The sequence below is a fragment of the Panthera uncia genome, chromosome D1 (assembly GCF_023721935.1).
Source record: "Panthera uncia isolate 11264 chromosome D1, Puncia_PCG_1.0, whole genome shotgun sequence".
In the NCBI taxonomy this organism is placed as follows: domain Eukaryota; kingdom Metazoa; phylum Chordata; class Mammalia; order Carnivora; family Felidae; genus Panthera; species Panthera uncia.
In genome coordinates, this window is record NC_064808.1 from 53740552 (window position 1) to 53754174 (window position 13623).

Genomic DNA, 13623 nt, shown 5'->3' on the forward strand with positions numbered 1-13623 from the left:
GGGGGGGGGGGGATAGTCAGTCACTTGGGAGCCTACCCCTGCCCTACCCCTCCCAAGCCTGTCAGACTGCCGGGGGCTTCTCAGAGCCCCCCAGGGAGGCCAGGGCTCACCTCCTTCGCTCCACCAGCACCAGCACTTGGTTCTCGCTGTCCCCTTGGACGGCTGTGGAGGGGCCGGTCGAGGTAAGGCCTTGTTCATGGTCCCCAACCGACTCCCTCCTGAGGTTCTCTGGGCACATACATCCCTGGGACCCACCCACCAATACATGGAGTCGCTGAGATACACCCCAAGGGCAGGAGAGGACATAAGAGGGCAGGCTGGCTCCTTCTGGCCAGGCCAGGGTAGAGTTCAGACTTCCAGGGAAGGGCTGGGGGCCTGGGAGCCCAGGATAGGGTGCCCTGGAAGTTGGGGGCCCAGGTCTAGGTCCACGCACAAAGCTCCTGCAGTTTCCGAAGTTGGAGCGGCTCCTCGCAGGGCCCCTCTGGGAAGACAGCACGGAGCTCGGAGCCAGTGAGGGAGAACCAGCCCTCCTGGGCCCGCTGTAGGCTCAGGCCAGCTTTGTAGGGTAGGCGCCCAAGCCGCTCAAAATCCCGGACCAGCAGATCTTCAGCCAGGGGAGGTATGAACGCCTGATGGGGAGGCCAGAGGAAAAGGGGAGGTGGCCAAAGAGACCACATCAGCCAACAGCAATGCCGGCCTCCCCCCTCCCCCACCCCTTGCCCCAGGCTCTTTGGCTTGTAGGCATATACCCATTTCCCACCTTGCTGCCTCCTCTCTTCCCCTGGGCAGGACCTAGCACAGTAAATAAACTCAGGTATCATGCCCCACTCATACGCATTCTCATGTTCCCTCCTCAGGAAAATGTTCCCAGACACCTTCAGGGATGCCCCTTTTCTGCCCTCTATTGCGGCACTGACCACAGTATTCTTGCTGTCAGGGACCCAGCTGTCTCCCCCATCAGCAAAGGAGCTATTGAAGAGCCAGGACCAAGACTGGTTCATCTGGGTTCCCAGAGCTCAGAGGACTAACCGTCAAGGAGGCTCACAGATGACTGATCAGCGACTGAGTAAATAAGAGTCACAGGCCCTCACAGCACAGGGGGACCCAGAGGGCACCTGGCTCTAATCCCCAGGACAGAGCTCTGCAGCCTCCCTGCCTCTTTGCTCCTGAACAAGATGCTCACTCTTCCTGGAGTCAGCACTATCTATCCTAACATGGCTGTTATACATTATTGTATTGAGCACCTGTGGAGTGCAAAGCTCACAGCCCTTCTTCCACATGGTTGAGACCGGTCTCTTGACGTCCCCCCTAGGGGGCTGCAGATGCTGACATATCTGGCTCTTGGCCCCAGAAGCCTGCCCTATGTCTGCTCCCTCCATTCATGAGGCAGGAGAGATGGGGTACACGGGATCAGCCGGGAGATCCCACCCCAGCCCCTGTCAGACTTCCCACACCTGTCCACTAACTCAGGCCCACCTTAGCAATGCACTTGACCCACTCACGAGCCAGCTCTGCACTCTCCAGACCAAACAGGTACAGCCGCTCTCCCTCCGTGTACACCTCAAAGGTGTGCTCAAAGCTGTAGATACACAGGTCAGGATTCAGGCCCACTCAACCCAGCCATGACCCACCCTGCCCAGCCTTGCCGCCATCCCCTGCCCCCTGCCCTTTCCCTGGCCCTATAAGAAGGGATGGGAAAGTCCTAAACTGGGGCCTCCGGAGACCCACAGGGTTTGCTCTGTGACCCTGGGAAGGTTCTGACCCTCTCTGGGCCTGTTTCCCTATCTCCTGAATGGGGGCTTGGATCTCACAGCAATAAGAGTCTGTGATTCTGCCCCAGGGATACTCACCCATGGGTGTCAGGAGGGGGCACTGCCAGGCACACAATCTCACTGGCCCGAATCTCACCATTGGGGGTCACTGCCCGCTCACTCTCATAGTAGCTCAGGACCCCGTCGCTAAGGACACACCAGCGTCGGCTGAACTCTGGGAAGAAGGTGGGCAGGGGAGCCATGAGGGAGCCCCTGCCCTCCCCTGAAAACCCCTTCTGTATCCTCCCTGGGCCCCGACTCCCACCTGACTCATGTCCTCTTCGTTCTAACTCACAAGTTCCCCTGATTCCATCCTCCTCCCTGCAGCCTGCCGCCCCAGCCCAGCCCACGCCTCTCCCCTGAACCACTGCAGTGACTTCTTCATTGGTGCCTCGACTTGCTTCTTCCAAGATTCAAAAGTGATCTAAGTAAAACCAGACTCCGTCCTTCCCGTGCTCAAAACTTTGCCATGCTCCCCTTATTCTATACACCTCAGACTGGCATTCAAGGCCCTGCTGGGTCTGCCCCTACCCTCCTCTCCAACCACTTTTGGGCATATACCTCGCCCTTCCCACTTTTGCTCACCTTGTTTCCTCCACCCACACCCTCTATCCTTTAAGAACAGCCCATATGTCACAGAAAGTTTCCGTGCCCACCCCATGCTCCCACCCTCCCCTGCCAGTGACACACATTGCTCTATGTTTCCTCCTATAATGGCACTGAGAAAACTGACAAGATCCCATAAAGGAACAGAAATGGGGATCTGGACCAGGAAAGGCAGGAGAAAGAACAGAATGTCAAGGCCATGCAGGCTTATATAGTACATAGCATTGAGCTTCACATTGGCTCAGAGCTTCCTGGCATCCAGGGCAAAAAGGATGACTCAAGCAGTTACATAAATGACATTATCAGGCAGAAGGAGGTAGACGAGGGGCAGTGCCCCAGGGGCAGTGAGGTGGTGAACAGCACAGAGTTCCAAAGAAATCTGTTTGGGTATTAGAGGGTGTCACAGGGGTGTGCTGAGGGACGCAGGGAGCAATGGTCTCAATAATGTTCCCAAAGCAGACACTGTCTCTTGTCCTATCTGCGAGGATATGCCATCTGCCCTCTGAGGGCAGTGTGTCCCAGAGTCTGCCCCCCAGGCTGGGGCCCTCCAGAAGGAGCAGCCCTGCCTCGGTCACTCTTCATCCTGTGATGTCTGCCAAGTGCCCACTGTGCTAGGAGCTGTTCTAGGTGCTGGGGCTACAGTGGTGGCCGAGAGGAGCTTATATTCTAGTGTGGCACAGAGAATCAATAGATACATCTATACGCAGACAAATTAACGTCAGATAAGTGGCATGAAGTTAGGGTAAAAGTAAATAGAGCATGCTAATTTGGGTAAAATGGTTATGGATGAAGTCTCTAAGGAGTAACATTTCTTTTTTAATGTTTGTTTATTTGAGGGAGAGAGAGTGAGAGAGCGCACGTGCGTGTGGGTGAACAGGGAAGGGGCAGAACGAGAGGGAAACAGAGGATCCGAAGTGGGCTCCACGCTGACAGCAGAGAGCCCAGTATGGGGCTCAAACTCATGAACTGTGAGACCGTGACCTGAGCCAAAGATGGACGCTTAACTGACTGAGTCACCCAGGCCTCCCTCTAAGGAGTAACATTTAAACAGAGACCTGACTCGGGGCACCTGGGTGGCTCAGTCAGTTAAACCTCTGACTTCAGCTCAGGTCATGATCTCACGGTTGGCGAGTCCTAGCCCCTCATTGGGCTCACTGCTGTCAGCGTGGAGCCCCTGCTTTGGAATCTGTCTCCCTCTTTCTGCTCCTTCCACTCTTGCTTTCTCTTTCTCAAACATAAATAAACATTAAAACATTAAAAATAAAATAAAATAAACAGAGATCCGACTGAAGTGAGGGACTGATCGTGCAGATATTTTGGCGAAAATCATTTTGGGCAGGGGGCAGAGCAAATGTAAAGGCCCTGGTGGAAGTAAATAGACATGTCTGAGAAACAGCAAGAAGGCCAGTAAAGCTGGAGCAGAGTGAGTGAGGGGAGTGGGGTCAGAAGTCACAGGGTGGGAGGGCTGACTGGCAGGTCCTTGTGGGATATGGGAAGGACTGCGGATTGTACTCAGAGCTGGGGAGCAAATGGAAGGCAGAGAGGACGAAGGGGCGGAGCTCTGAGCTTAGCTCTGTCTGGCTCTAACTATCAGAGGCCCAGCACCCAGCAGGCGCTCAATCAAGGCTTTTATAGCCTAAAGGCACTCTAGCAGTGACTTGCTCCGCAGTGCCAGGCCCTCTCCCACCCCTATCAGCCCATTTATTAAGCATCTACTATGTACTAGAGACCACATCCTGGAAGCCCTCTAGGGTGACTCTGCCAGAGTATACTTGGCACCCTCCTTGGTCACCAGTGCAGACAGCCCTGGCTTCTCTGGCCCGGCCACCATGCCAGAACACCATGGCAAGAACGGGGTCTGGCCAAGCACCCACCTTCCCGGGCACGGCGGTCCTGCAGCAGCTTGGCGGCAGAAGCAGTCTTGTAGAGGAAGCCATTGTGGCTCACAGTCGGCAAGACAACTGAGTAGTGCTTTTCCAGAGGCTTCGCTGAATCCAGCCGAGGCACCTCTTTAGGGAAGGTGTTGGGAGGTGGGGTGTATGGTGAGGAACGGCTGCTCATGCTCACCATCCCAGGGTGTCTCTCCTCGCCCCTGCCTGGGTCGAGCATCCAAGCTTACATTCAAGCCACCAGTCCTCTATCACCTTCAGGGTCTCAGTGCCACATCCAGGGCTTTGCCCAAGTCATTCTCCACCTCCTCCCGCTTGTGCAAATTCCACCCTAGTTCCAAGGCCCAGCTCCAGTACCTTCCCTGCCAGGAAGCCCCCCAACTCCCCAGCCCAACCCACCCCACTCTCTCTGTTGAGGCACAGGGATAGCACACTAGAATGAGGGGTCTTGGCAAACTCACTAACAATCCCCAGAAGGAGGTCTGTCCCAGACAATGCAAAGCCTAAGGAAGCAGCCCGGCTCCAGTCCTGCTCCCAGCGGTCCCAAAGCTCAAGCCAGCTGGGTGGTCTCCTGTGCCTCCCTGGACACCTGGGCTTGCTCCAGCCCAGCACACCCCACCCACCCGTGGCCATGAGCCGAGCTCTGGCCGCTGAGCTCCACCCTCAGTCCTGGGATATGGCCCCAGAGGCCAGCCCTGGGCCATGACCGGCAGGGCTCACCCCCGCCATCCCCTCCTCACTCACCCGGAGAGTGATAGCCAAATGGGCCCCAACCCCAGTCTGTGACAGAGCCCCACCCAGACAAAGCAGCAGACAGGGCTGCCATTGTGGGCCACTCGCACATAGAGAAATGCAACCCCCACACAGCAACTCAGCTACTCTGTACACACACAAACTCCAAAGCCCTCGACACCCCCAGGTGTGAGGAAACACAGATCTGCAGCAGCTCAGAGATGCCCAGACGGTGGCAGGCAGAAGGCCCTGGTGCAGGTCTGGGCGGGACCCACAAATCCAGAAAGAGATGCAGAGACAGACACAAAGGGACACACGTACGAGGGGGAAGCCAGATGCACAAATGTACACTGACATGCAAACCCAAACAGACCCCAAGTCACACGCTGTTGTAGGGCCCCTCGAGGAGCTGCTATCACAGCCCACGTGGTACGCATATCTAACCCCACAGGGTGATACACCGCTTCTGGCGACCCCCACCCAGCACCCCTCTCAAAAGGCCAGACGGTGGCAGCAGGGAGGCCCCATCCCTCGAGGTGGACAGTCCCATCAGCCACTCACCCGTGGTCCGGTTGTTCCGTAGGAATTCCATCTGCAGCGCCTGCCCTGCCTGCTCGGCAAGAGCCAGGGGCGTGGGGGCCTCAGGGTCCCCTGAGAAGCAGTTGACTCCAGCCCCACAGCCCAGGAGAGCTTGGGTCTCAGCCAGGTCTGTGGTAGTGACTGCAGCACACAGAGCCTGGGAGGAGGGAGGAAGAGGGAGGGGAGGGTCAGCCTAAGTCAGAGTGGGGGGACAGTGGGAAAGGGGGCCTGGGGGAAGAGAGGAAGGGAGTGAAGGAGTCACCCAAGTCTGGGGGCCCATCCTCAGGTTGAAAGAGAAAAGAGGCAGGAAGAAAGCCAAAGAGGAAAGGGGGAGGAAGAGAAAGGCCAAGGGGTTAGGAGGGTAGGTAGGGGCTGCCCTGCAGAGGCTGGGGATCCGAGTGGCCCAGGGCTCACCCCTGCTGGCAGCCCCTGGGATCCAGTCAGCCGCCAAGCCTGTTCTCTAGAGGATCTCAAGCTCCCTCTGCCTTGTGGAAGGGCAGAGCGGGGTGCTTTGTAGCTAATTCCTCCCACATTTGAATTCCTCACTGCCTGCCCAGCCCTCTCAACCAATGGGAGTTGCTGCCCCTCCTAGCTGGCGGGCTAGGGGGCTGGACGCCTGGGTTCCTGGGAGGTGGAGGTCTGGCTCCCACTGGGCTTCTAGCTAGACTGAGCCTTCCTGGGTGGGGCTGCTTTGGGGGAGGGGCTGAAGGCCAATCAGAGGTCACAGTGGCATCCCCCTGCCTCGGAGCAGGCTACCTCCCACTCAGGCTGAGCCAGACCAGGGCCCGGGGCTTGGCTCCCAGCCTGTCAGGGCCTGGGGCCCATGTGGGGCCTCATCTTGAGTGGGGTGTGGATGGGGGGGGGTGGGTCAGAGCAGCCAGCTGTTTTTCATGAGCCTGGCAGGAAATAGCATCCCCATCAAGTTCACTCCTTTTGGCAGGATTCACAAGGAGCAGGACGGTTCGGGAGACAGAGGAATCAAGAGGGGAGGGAGGCAGACAGATGCTGGGGATGTGGCCTTGGCCCAAGGGTCAGGCCTGACTCCTCCTTGCTTTGCTCCAACTCTCCCTGTGGCTTAGGCAGGGTCCTTCTGCCCTCTGGGCCTCAGTTTCCCTATATACCAAGCTCATCGCTCTGAGCTGATGCAAAAGATGAGTTGAAACACAGAGAGCAATGAGGGGAGCAGAAAGAAAGTGGGTGGTCTCCAGGAGCCCCAGAGGCCCAGTGCCCTGACCTTGTCCAGTTCCTCCTGGTTGCCAAAGAGCGGGTGATAGCGGCGGTACTTGCCCTCACGGTATTTGGCCTCCAGGTGGCGCCGCCGGGCACTGGGGCTGCTGCTGGGCTGCAGAGCCTCACTGGGGGGTACATTGGCTGCCCAGAAGCGGTTCCCAGGGCCATTGCCCAGCTGTAAGAAGAGCTGTGGGTTTGGGCAAGAGGTTAGAGAGGCAGACTATGTCCAGAGGCCCGTTCTTATAAAATCTTTGAGGTTGTCAGGCAAGGGGCTGGGAGAGCCAGACCACCTACCCACTTTCCAATTGGGGAAGCTGAGGGGCAGCCTGGCCTGCTGGTGGCTGTGAGCCCAAGCCTAGTCCCTCAGCTCAACGACAGGATGAGAGGCAGTCTGCCAGGTAGACGCCCCAGGCCTGGTGACTGGTTGGGGGCCTTACTATTTCCCCCACCCAGTCCCACATCTGGAACTCTGTATTCCTGAGGTTATCACAGCCTGGGCAAGGGTCACGGGTTGGGGGCGGCGGCTGACCTGTTAGCCAATGGAGTGGGTAGGGATTTTGGAAACCTCTCCTGTCCTTGACATTCCTCTCTGGGCTCAGGGGAGGAGGAGCAGGGGCTAATGCTGGGGGGCAGATGCAAGAATCCAGTAACCAGGGGACTAGTTTATTAATCCCTTCATCCTGCTGATCATTCATTCCACAGCCATTTCCTGGGCCCCCCACCCTGCCTCCTTGTCAGGCCCTGTGTGGGGTGCTGGGTCACAGAAGAGAATAAAGCAGAAACAGGCTCCACCACCACCGACTTACTCTGTGACTTCAGGCAAGTCATTTTCTCTCCCTGAGCCTCAGTGTCCTCATGTTTAACCTGGGTATTCTAACCCTAACTCACAGGAGATGTGACACCCAAACTGAAGCGTGGCTGGGGCTGTCAGGTAGGCCCGTGTGGTCAGCCTCCCGTTGCACGGTTCTCCTCTGTGACCACCACACGTGTCAGTACCTGGGAACCCCAAGTACACAGGCACATATGCACATGTAAGTATGCCCCCAAACGTACATACTCACACCCACTGGCACACGTGAGTGAAGATGAAACAACATTTTAGGCTCTGCAGGACAGTTTCTGTGGCATGTTCCTTTTTTTTTTTTTTTTTTTACAACCCTTTAAAACTGTAGAAACATTCTTAGCTCACTGGCCAGTTTGCTGACTTTGCCAAAAATCAACTTTTCCAAAATCCCCACCCACTAGATGATCCCCAAGGGCTCTTCTAGCTCCAGGGTGCTGGGGTCTGTGAGATGGGGGAGACCCAGGCAGTAGCTGAGTGGAGCTGACCCCAAATGTAGGCGGCGGGCAAGGCCTCCCCACCTCAATGAGTGTTTCCGTCCACACCTTCCTGTCCATCTTCAGGCTCCGCACCTTGGAGACCCCAGCGCCTAGGCCACGGTGCTCCCCTATAGACAGAGGGCTAGACTCAGGGTCATGGGTCTTTAGGGCTCTCTCCTTCATATAAGCACTAACCTTCCCCCCATCCTTGCCTCCCCATAGAGCCCATCCAGGGCAGACAGGGAGAGGTCACTCACACACCACTCTGGAAACCAGCCACGCATCCCCCTGCTCTTGGCACCACAGAACTGAGCCCTGTAAAGTCACCTGGGCTCCTGCATCAGTGCCCCCGCCCCCCCCCCCCGTCACCCCCCACAGGCCACTCTGCACAGCCCAGCCAGAGTGATGTTTTTGATCTTTTTTTTTTTTTTTTTTTTAAGTAAGCTCTATGCCCAACATGGGGCTTGAACTCATGACTCTCCCACCCCCCTCCTCCTCCTCCCAGATCAAGAGTCACACACAAACTGAGCCAGCCAGGTGCCCCCAGAGTGATCTCTTTAAAAAGCAAATCTGCTTACAACAAATCCCTGCTTTAGACCCTCCAATGGCTCCCCAGAATTAGATACGAATTCCCTACCTGCTTCTTCAACTTCATCTCAGAATTTCCCCCAACCCCAATCCCCCTGGGCCATACTCTCTTCCCTCTTCCTATCAACCAACCTCATTCCTGCCTCAGGGCCTTTGCACTCACAGTTCTTTCTGCTTGGATTCTCTTCCCCCATCTCCCCAGGGTCTGCTCCCTCCTCCCATCCAGATCTCAGCTGACATGTCATCTCTTCAGAGAGGGCTTCCTGACAGACACATTCTCTGCCTAGCACTTTATTACCTGATGTTTTTATTGGTTCATGTATGTATTTTCTGCCTCTCCCCAACAGAATGTAAGCTGCCTGAGAGCAGGAACCTTGACTGTCAGCTTTAGGGTCTAGCCTCCGTGCCTAGAATAAAGTCTAGCACATAGTGAGCACTTAGTAAATCTCTGTGGAATGAGAGGGCAGGGGGAGTTGGGGCTGGAGGGAATGCAGCCTTGCTCAGCTATAGGTCCCACAAAGGACCCCCAGGGTAGGGAGGAGGCTGGGGCTCTAGGAGTGCCTAGCACTGCCTGGTTCTGGCTTCAGCCTCACGCCCTCTGCAACCTCTCATGGAGCACCTCTTCCACTCCAGTCACCCATATGCCTCCGTGAGCTGACACCTTTCTAAATCGAGTCATTTCTTTCCTGCACCCAGACCTCACAGCCCAAGGCCTCCTGGACCTTTGCCCTAGATGTCCCACAGGCTTCAGGGCTTCTTACTGAGGTCAGCGCCTTCCCCAGAACTGTACCCCGCGCCCCAGATCCCCATCTCAAGCTGCCCAAAGCTGCCACCTGGGCACCATCAGCTCCCAGGAGGGCCAAATCCCCAATACCTCACAGTGTCTGGCATACCAGAGACCCCCCCCCCCCCCCAGTAAATGCCGGTTCAACAGATGAATCAATCTTAGGCTCCAGGCTTTCTTTCTCACCCTCCTCATCTGATCTGTCCCTGAGACCTTTACCCTGCAGATCCTGCACATCTCTCAAGTGCTCTCCATCGCTTCCACAGACCAGCCCTTAGCCTGTTCTTCTCTCTAATGGATCCATTAACAGCCTCCCCGCTGGTCTCCAGTCTCACCTTTCCAACTCGGATTCCACCCACCAGCCAGAGTCTGAGGCACAATCTGACCATTTCCCTCCCACTCCTGCCTCCCATCACCTCCAGATGAAACACTAGCTCCTCCCACTGCCTGCAACGGCCTGCCAGCTCCTCCTGTCTCTTCTTTCCACTTCTCTGATGTGACAGGGTGCTGGACCCCAACAGGCCTGGGCTCAAATCCACACTTACTTGACAGGCCACCCTGAACAAGCCATTTCCCCTCTCTGTGCCTCAGTGTCCTTAGCCATGGCATGAGCAGTTAACCCCTGCCTTACAATCTCAGGACTGAGGGCTAATCACAGTGGGAAAGGCCTGGCATACAGGTACAACTTCATCAACAACGATCTGAATACCGTCTTGGGTCCAGCCCCTCCAGCCAGATGGGCCACCTATCATCCCAACACACCAGCCCTGTCATGCTTCAGCCTGGTGCCCCAGCCCCACACACCTGCACAGCGCTTGCAGATGACGACACAGAGGTTGATGGAGGCCCAGTCAGGCTGGGCAGCCCCGCAGTCGGCACAGAACCTGTTGGGGGCCACAGCCCAGATGCGCTCGGCCACCTCCAAGGTAGACAGGGCCTCGGCAATGGCTCCCTGCATGGCCTCCAGCCACTGCTCCTTCTCTAGTTCCGATTCGGCTGAGAAGCTAGGGACACAGGAGTGGGGGGTGGGGGCTGGTGGGAAAGGGCTCAGAGAGATTTTCAGGCAGCATTAGGAGGCACAGCCTTGGGGGGGGGGGCAGTGGCGGGAACAAGGCATTGAGCACTCATAACCAGAAGAGGGAGGCATCCTGGGTCTGTGGGGAAGGTGGGCATGGACACAAGCAAGGACACTATGAACCTGAGATATACACGGGAGCTGGGGGAGCCCAGAGTTGCCTCTGCCCCACCCAGAGACTAGAAAAGGCTGCCGGGGAAAAAATAATGCCCGAGCTAAGACGTGACAGATGAAAAGGGCTTAGCCAGAGGAGGCAGAAAGGAGTTCTAGACAAAGGGAACAGCATGTGCAAAGGGGTGGGATGGCACACAGGGCCATCCACAGGGATGGACCTGCAGGCAGGATAGGCAGACGTGCAGACAAGAGGTTGGGAGACATACAGGGACAAGCCTGTGCCAGGCAGAAGAGGGCAAAGTGCACCCAGAGGACAACAGAGATGCAGTGGAGAGTTTCAGTGGGGTGGAGGTTTCACCTTCAGTATGAGAGGATACAGAGGTGTCTTCCTCTGGTTTTTTATTTCCCTGCTGCCACCACACCACATATGTATGCATTCAAGATTCGGCTACCCTCATCACCCACCACCATGGCCAAAAAAGGCATCGCTGTTAGAGGTGTGACAGGCTATAATGCTGCTTTACAAGAGGGGCTGAAGACCATGCTCATCCACAAAGGCCTAAGATGTGGAATCTGCAAGCTGCCAAGGCCTTAGCTAAGCACTAAGCCTGTCTTTGTGTTCTTACGTCCAACTGTCTCAGCCTACATATGTCAGGAGGGTGGAGGCCCTTGGTGCCTAACACCAAATCAACCTAATTAAGGTTGATGACAACAAGAAAGTAGGTGAATAGGCAGGCTTCTGGAAAACGCTGGAAGGTGGCTGGTCACGGTTGCATGGTAGTTAAGGATGACAACAAAGAATCTCAGGCCAATGATGTCATCAAAGAGAACTTCAAATGCAAGAAATAAACAAATAAAAAATTGGCTTTCGGGGCGCTTGGGTGGCTCAGTCGGTTGAGCGTCCGACTTCAGCTCAGGTCACGATCTCGCGGTCCGTGAGTTCGAGCCCCGCATCAGGCTCTGGGCTGATGGCTCAGAGCCTGGAGCCTGCTTCCGATTCTGTGTCTCCCTCTCTCTCTGCCCCTCCCCAGTTCATGCTCTGTCTCTCTCTGTCCCAAAAATAAATAAACGTTTAAAAAAAAAAATTGGCTTTCAACAAAAAGAAAAGGCCCTGCAGGCAGTCGTAGACAATCAGCTAATGGATGAGGAAGCACCACAGCCACTGCCAGAGGCCCCCCTGGCCTGGGACAAAATGGGAGGGACAGAGGCGAGGCGCCAGACAAAGGTGAAAGAGTGATGGGGGCAAGACAGGGGTTGTGACGGGTGTCCCCAGGGCTGAGCAGGAGAGGCAGACATTCCCATGGGTGGAGATACGGGCCTGGGAGGTACAGGGAGTCGAGGAGGAATCCACAAAACTGTTGGACATACAGGTGGAGCTCAGGAGGAAGTCCCTGGGGGAGAAGAGATCTGAGCTAAGGGTAAAAGAAATGATGACAGAGGCATGATGGCATTAGTGTTGACAGAGCAATTACTGCATACTGTGTCAGGTAAGGGCTTTACAAAGACTGTCGTGGTCTTACAGAGGAAGAAACCAAGGCACAGAGAGGTCAAGCGATTTGCCCAGGTCACACAGTGACCCAGTGGTGGACCCAGAATGTTATGGACCGAACCGTGGTCCCCCAGTGTGACTGCATCTGGAGACAGGGCCTTGAGGGAGGTAATTAAGGTTAAATAATGTCTTAAGAGTGGGGCTCTAACCTGGTAAGATTGGTTCCTTTACAGAAAGAGGAAGGGATGCCAGATAGCTCACTCTCTTTCTACATGCGCACAGAGGAAAAGTCGCATGAGGACACAGTGAGGAGGTAGCCATCTACCAGGAAGAGGGGTCTCACCAGAAACTAACACTGACGGCTCCTTGACCTTAGACTTCCAGTCTCCAGAACTGTGAGAAAATAAACTTTTGTTGTTTAAGTTCCCCAGTCTGTGCTATTCTGTCATGCATGGCAGCCAGGCTAATACACACGATTTGAACTCAGGCATGGCACAGTGCCTCAGAGGTGGCAGGTGACGGCCTGGGGGGGAGGGGAGGGGAGGTGGAAAGTGATGGTCAGAGAGGGGTGGGGTAAAAGTGAGATTTCTTAGAAGGGAGGGATCAGAAGAGATTAGTGAGTGGAGGTAAAGGACCAGTGCAGATGGTCAGGGCTGGGAAGGGAGGGGAGAAATCCATCCTAGAAGGGGCAGGTTTCCACACAAGCAAGAAGAAAAATGCTGACAGGGAGTGATGATGCAGGTGAGCGAGGGGAGGGAGGCTCACCTGAAGATGCGGTAGGGGGTGGTGAGGTCGAAGCTGCGCCGGTCTGCTTCCTTCACGTTGCCTACGCTCATGTCAATGAAGGTGATGCCAATGCCCAGGTGGTACTCCTGGCAGGTAGGTGGGAAGGGGTGAGGGCAAGGCCTGGGGGGCGGGGCTCAAAGGCCCAGGGAGGGACAGAGAGGAAGGGGAGGTAGAACCCTAGGGACTAGAAAAGTACCTTGGAAGGAGATAAAGGAGGGTACAGGAATCTGGAAATGGGTCAATGGACCCAGGCTCAGAGGCCGTGTAGCAGTAGGGAAGGAGAGCAGGAGGCAGGGTGGTGATGGGAAGGTAATGCTCAGGAACCAGGCAGGGGATAGTGTCAGGACTGGGAGCAGGAAGCGTGGCCGGCACAGGGCTGAGCTCAGTCAGGGGAAGGAAGAAAGGGAAAGGACAGGCTGAGGGACCAGGGTAGGCATAGGGCAGACTGAGGGATGAGGTGGGCAGGGGGCAGGCTGAGGGATGAGATGGGCAGGGAGCAGGCTGAGGGACCAGGGTGGGCAGAGGGCAGGCTGAGGGGCCAGGGGGGGCAGGGGGCAGGCTGAGGGACCAGGGTGGGCAGGGGGCATGGGACAGGCTGAGGGACCAGGGAGGGCAGGGGG

The 13623-nt window shown here is 56.2% G+C and overlaps 1 protein-coding gene and 1 pseudogene across 5 annotated transcripts in view; one reads left to right on the forward strand and one right to left on the reverse strand.

Annotated features, from left to right (window-relative positions):
• ARAP1 (ArfGAP with RhoGAP domain, ankyrin repeat and PH domain 1) overlaps positions 1 to 13623 on the reverse strand; it is a 78267-nt gene that overhangs the window by 22661 nt on the left and 41983 nt on the right. For all 5 annotated transcript variants that reach the window (XR_007455229.1, XM_049619314.1, XM_049619294.1 and 2 more), the window contains exons 11-20: positions 12983 to 13089; positions 10344 to 10543; positions 8210 to 8295; positions 6852 to 7034; positions 5600 to 5774; positions 4292 to 4426; positions 1851 to 1986; positions 1477 to 1579; positions 434 to 629; positions 111 to 162 (exon numbers count right to left, since the gene is read on the reverse strand). Coding sequence is in view for 4 of the 5 variants with exons in the window: in XM_049619314.1 (XP_049475271.1) it covers positions 111 to 162; positions 434 to 629; positions 1477 to 1579; positions 1851 to 1986; positions 4292 to 4426; positions 5600 to 5774; positions 6852 to 7034; positions 8210 to 8295; positions 10344 to 10543; positions 12983 to 13089 (1373 nt within the window). In the remaining variant the exon portion in view is untranslated. The remainder of the gene's footprint in view (positions 1 to 110; positions 163 to 433; positions 630 to 1476; positions 1580 to 1850; positions 1987 to 4291; positions 4427 to 5599; positions 5775 to 6851; positions 7035 to 8209; positions 8296 to 10343; positions 10544 to 12982; positions 13090 to 13623) is intronic.
• LOC125914271 (40S ribosomal protein S12-like) lies at positions 10648 to 11924 on the forward strand (annotated as a pseudogene).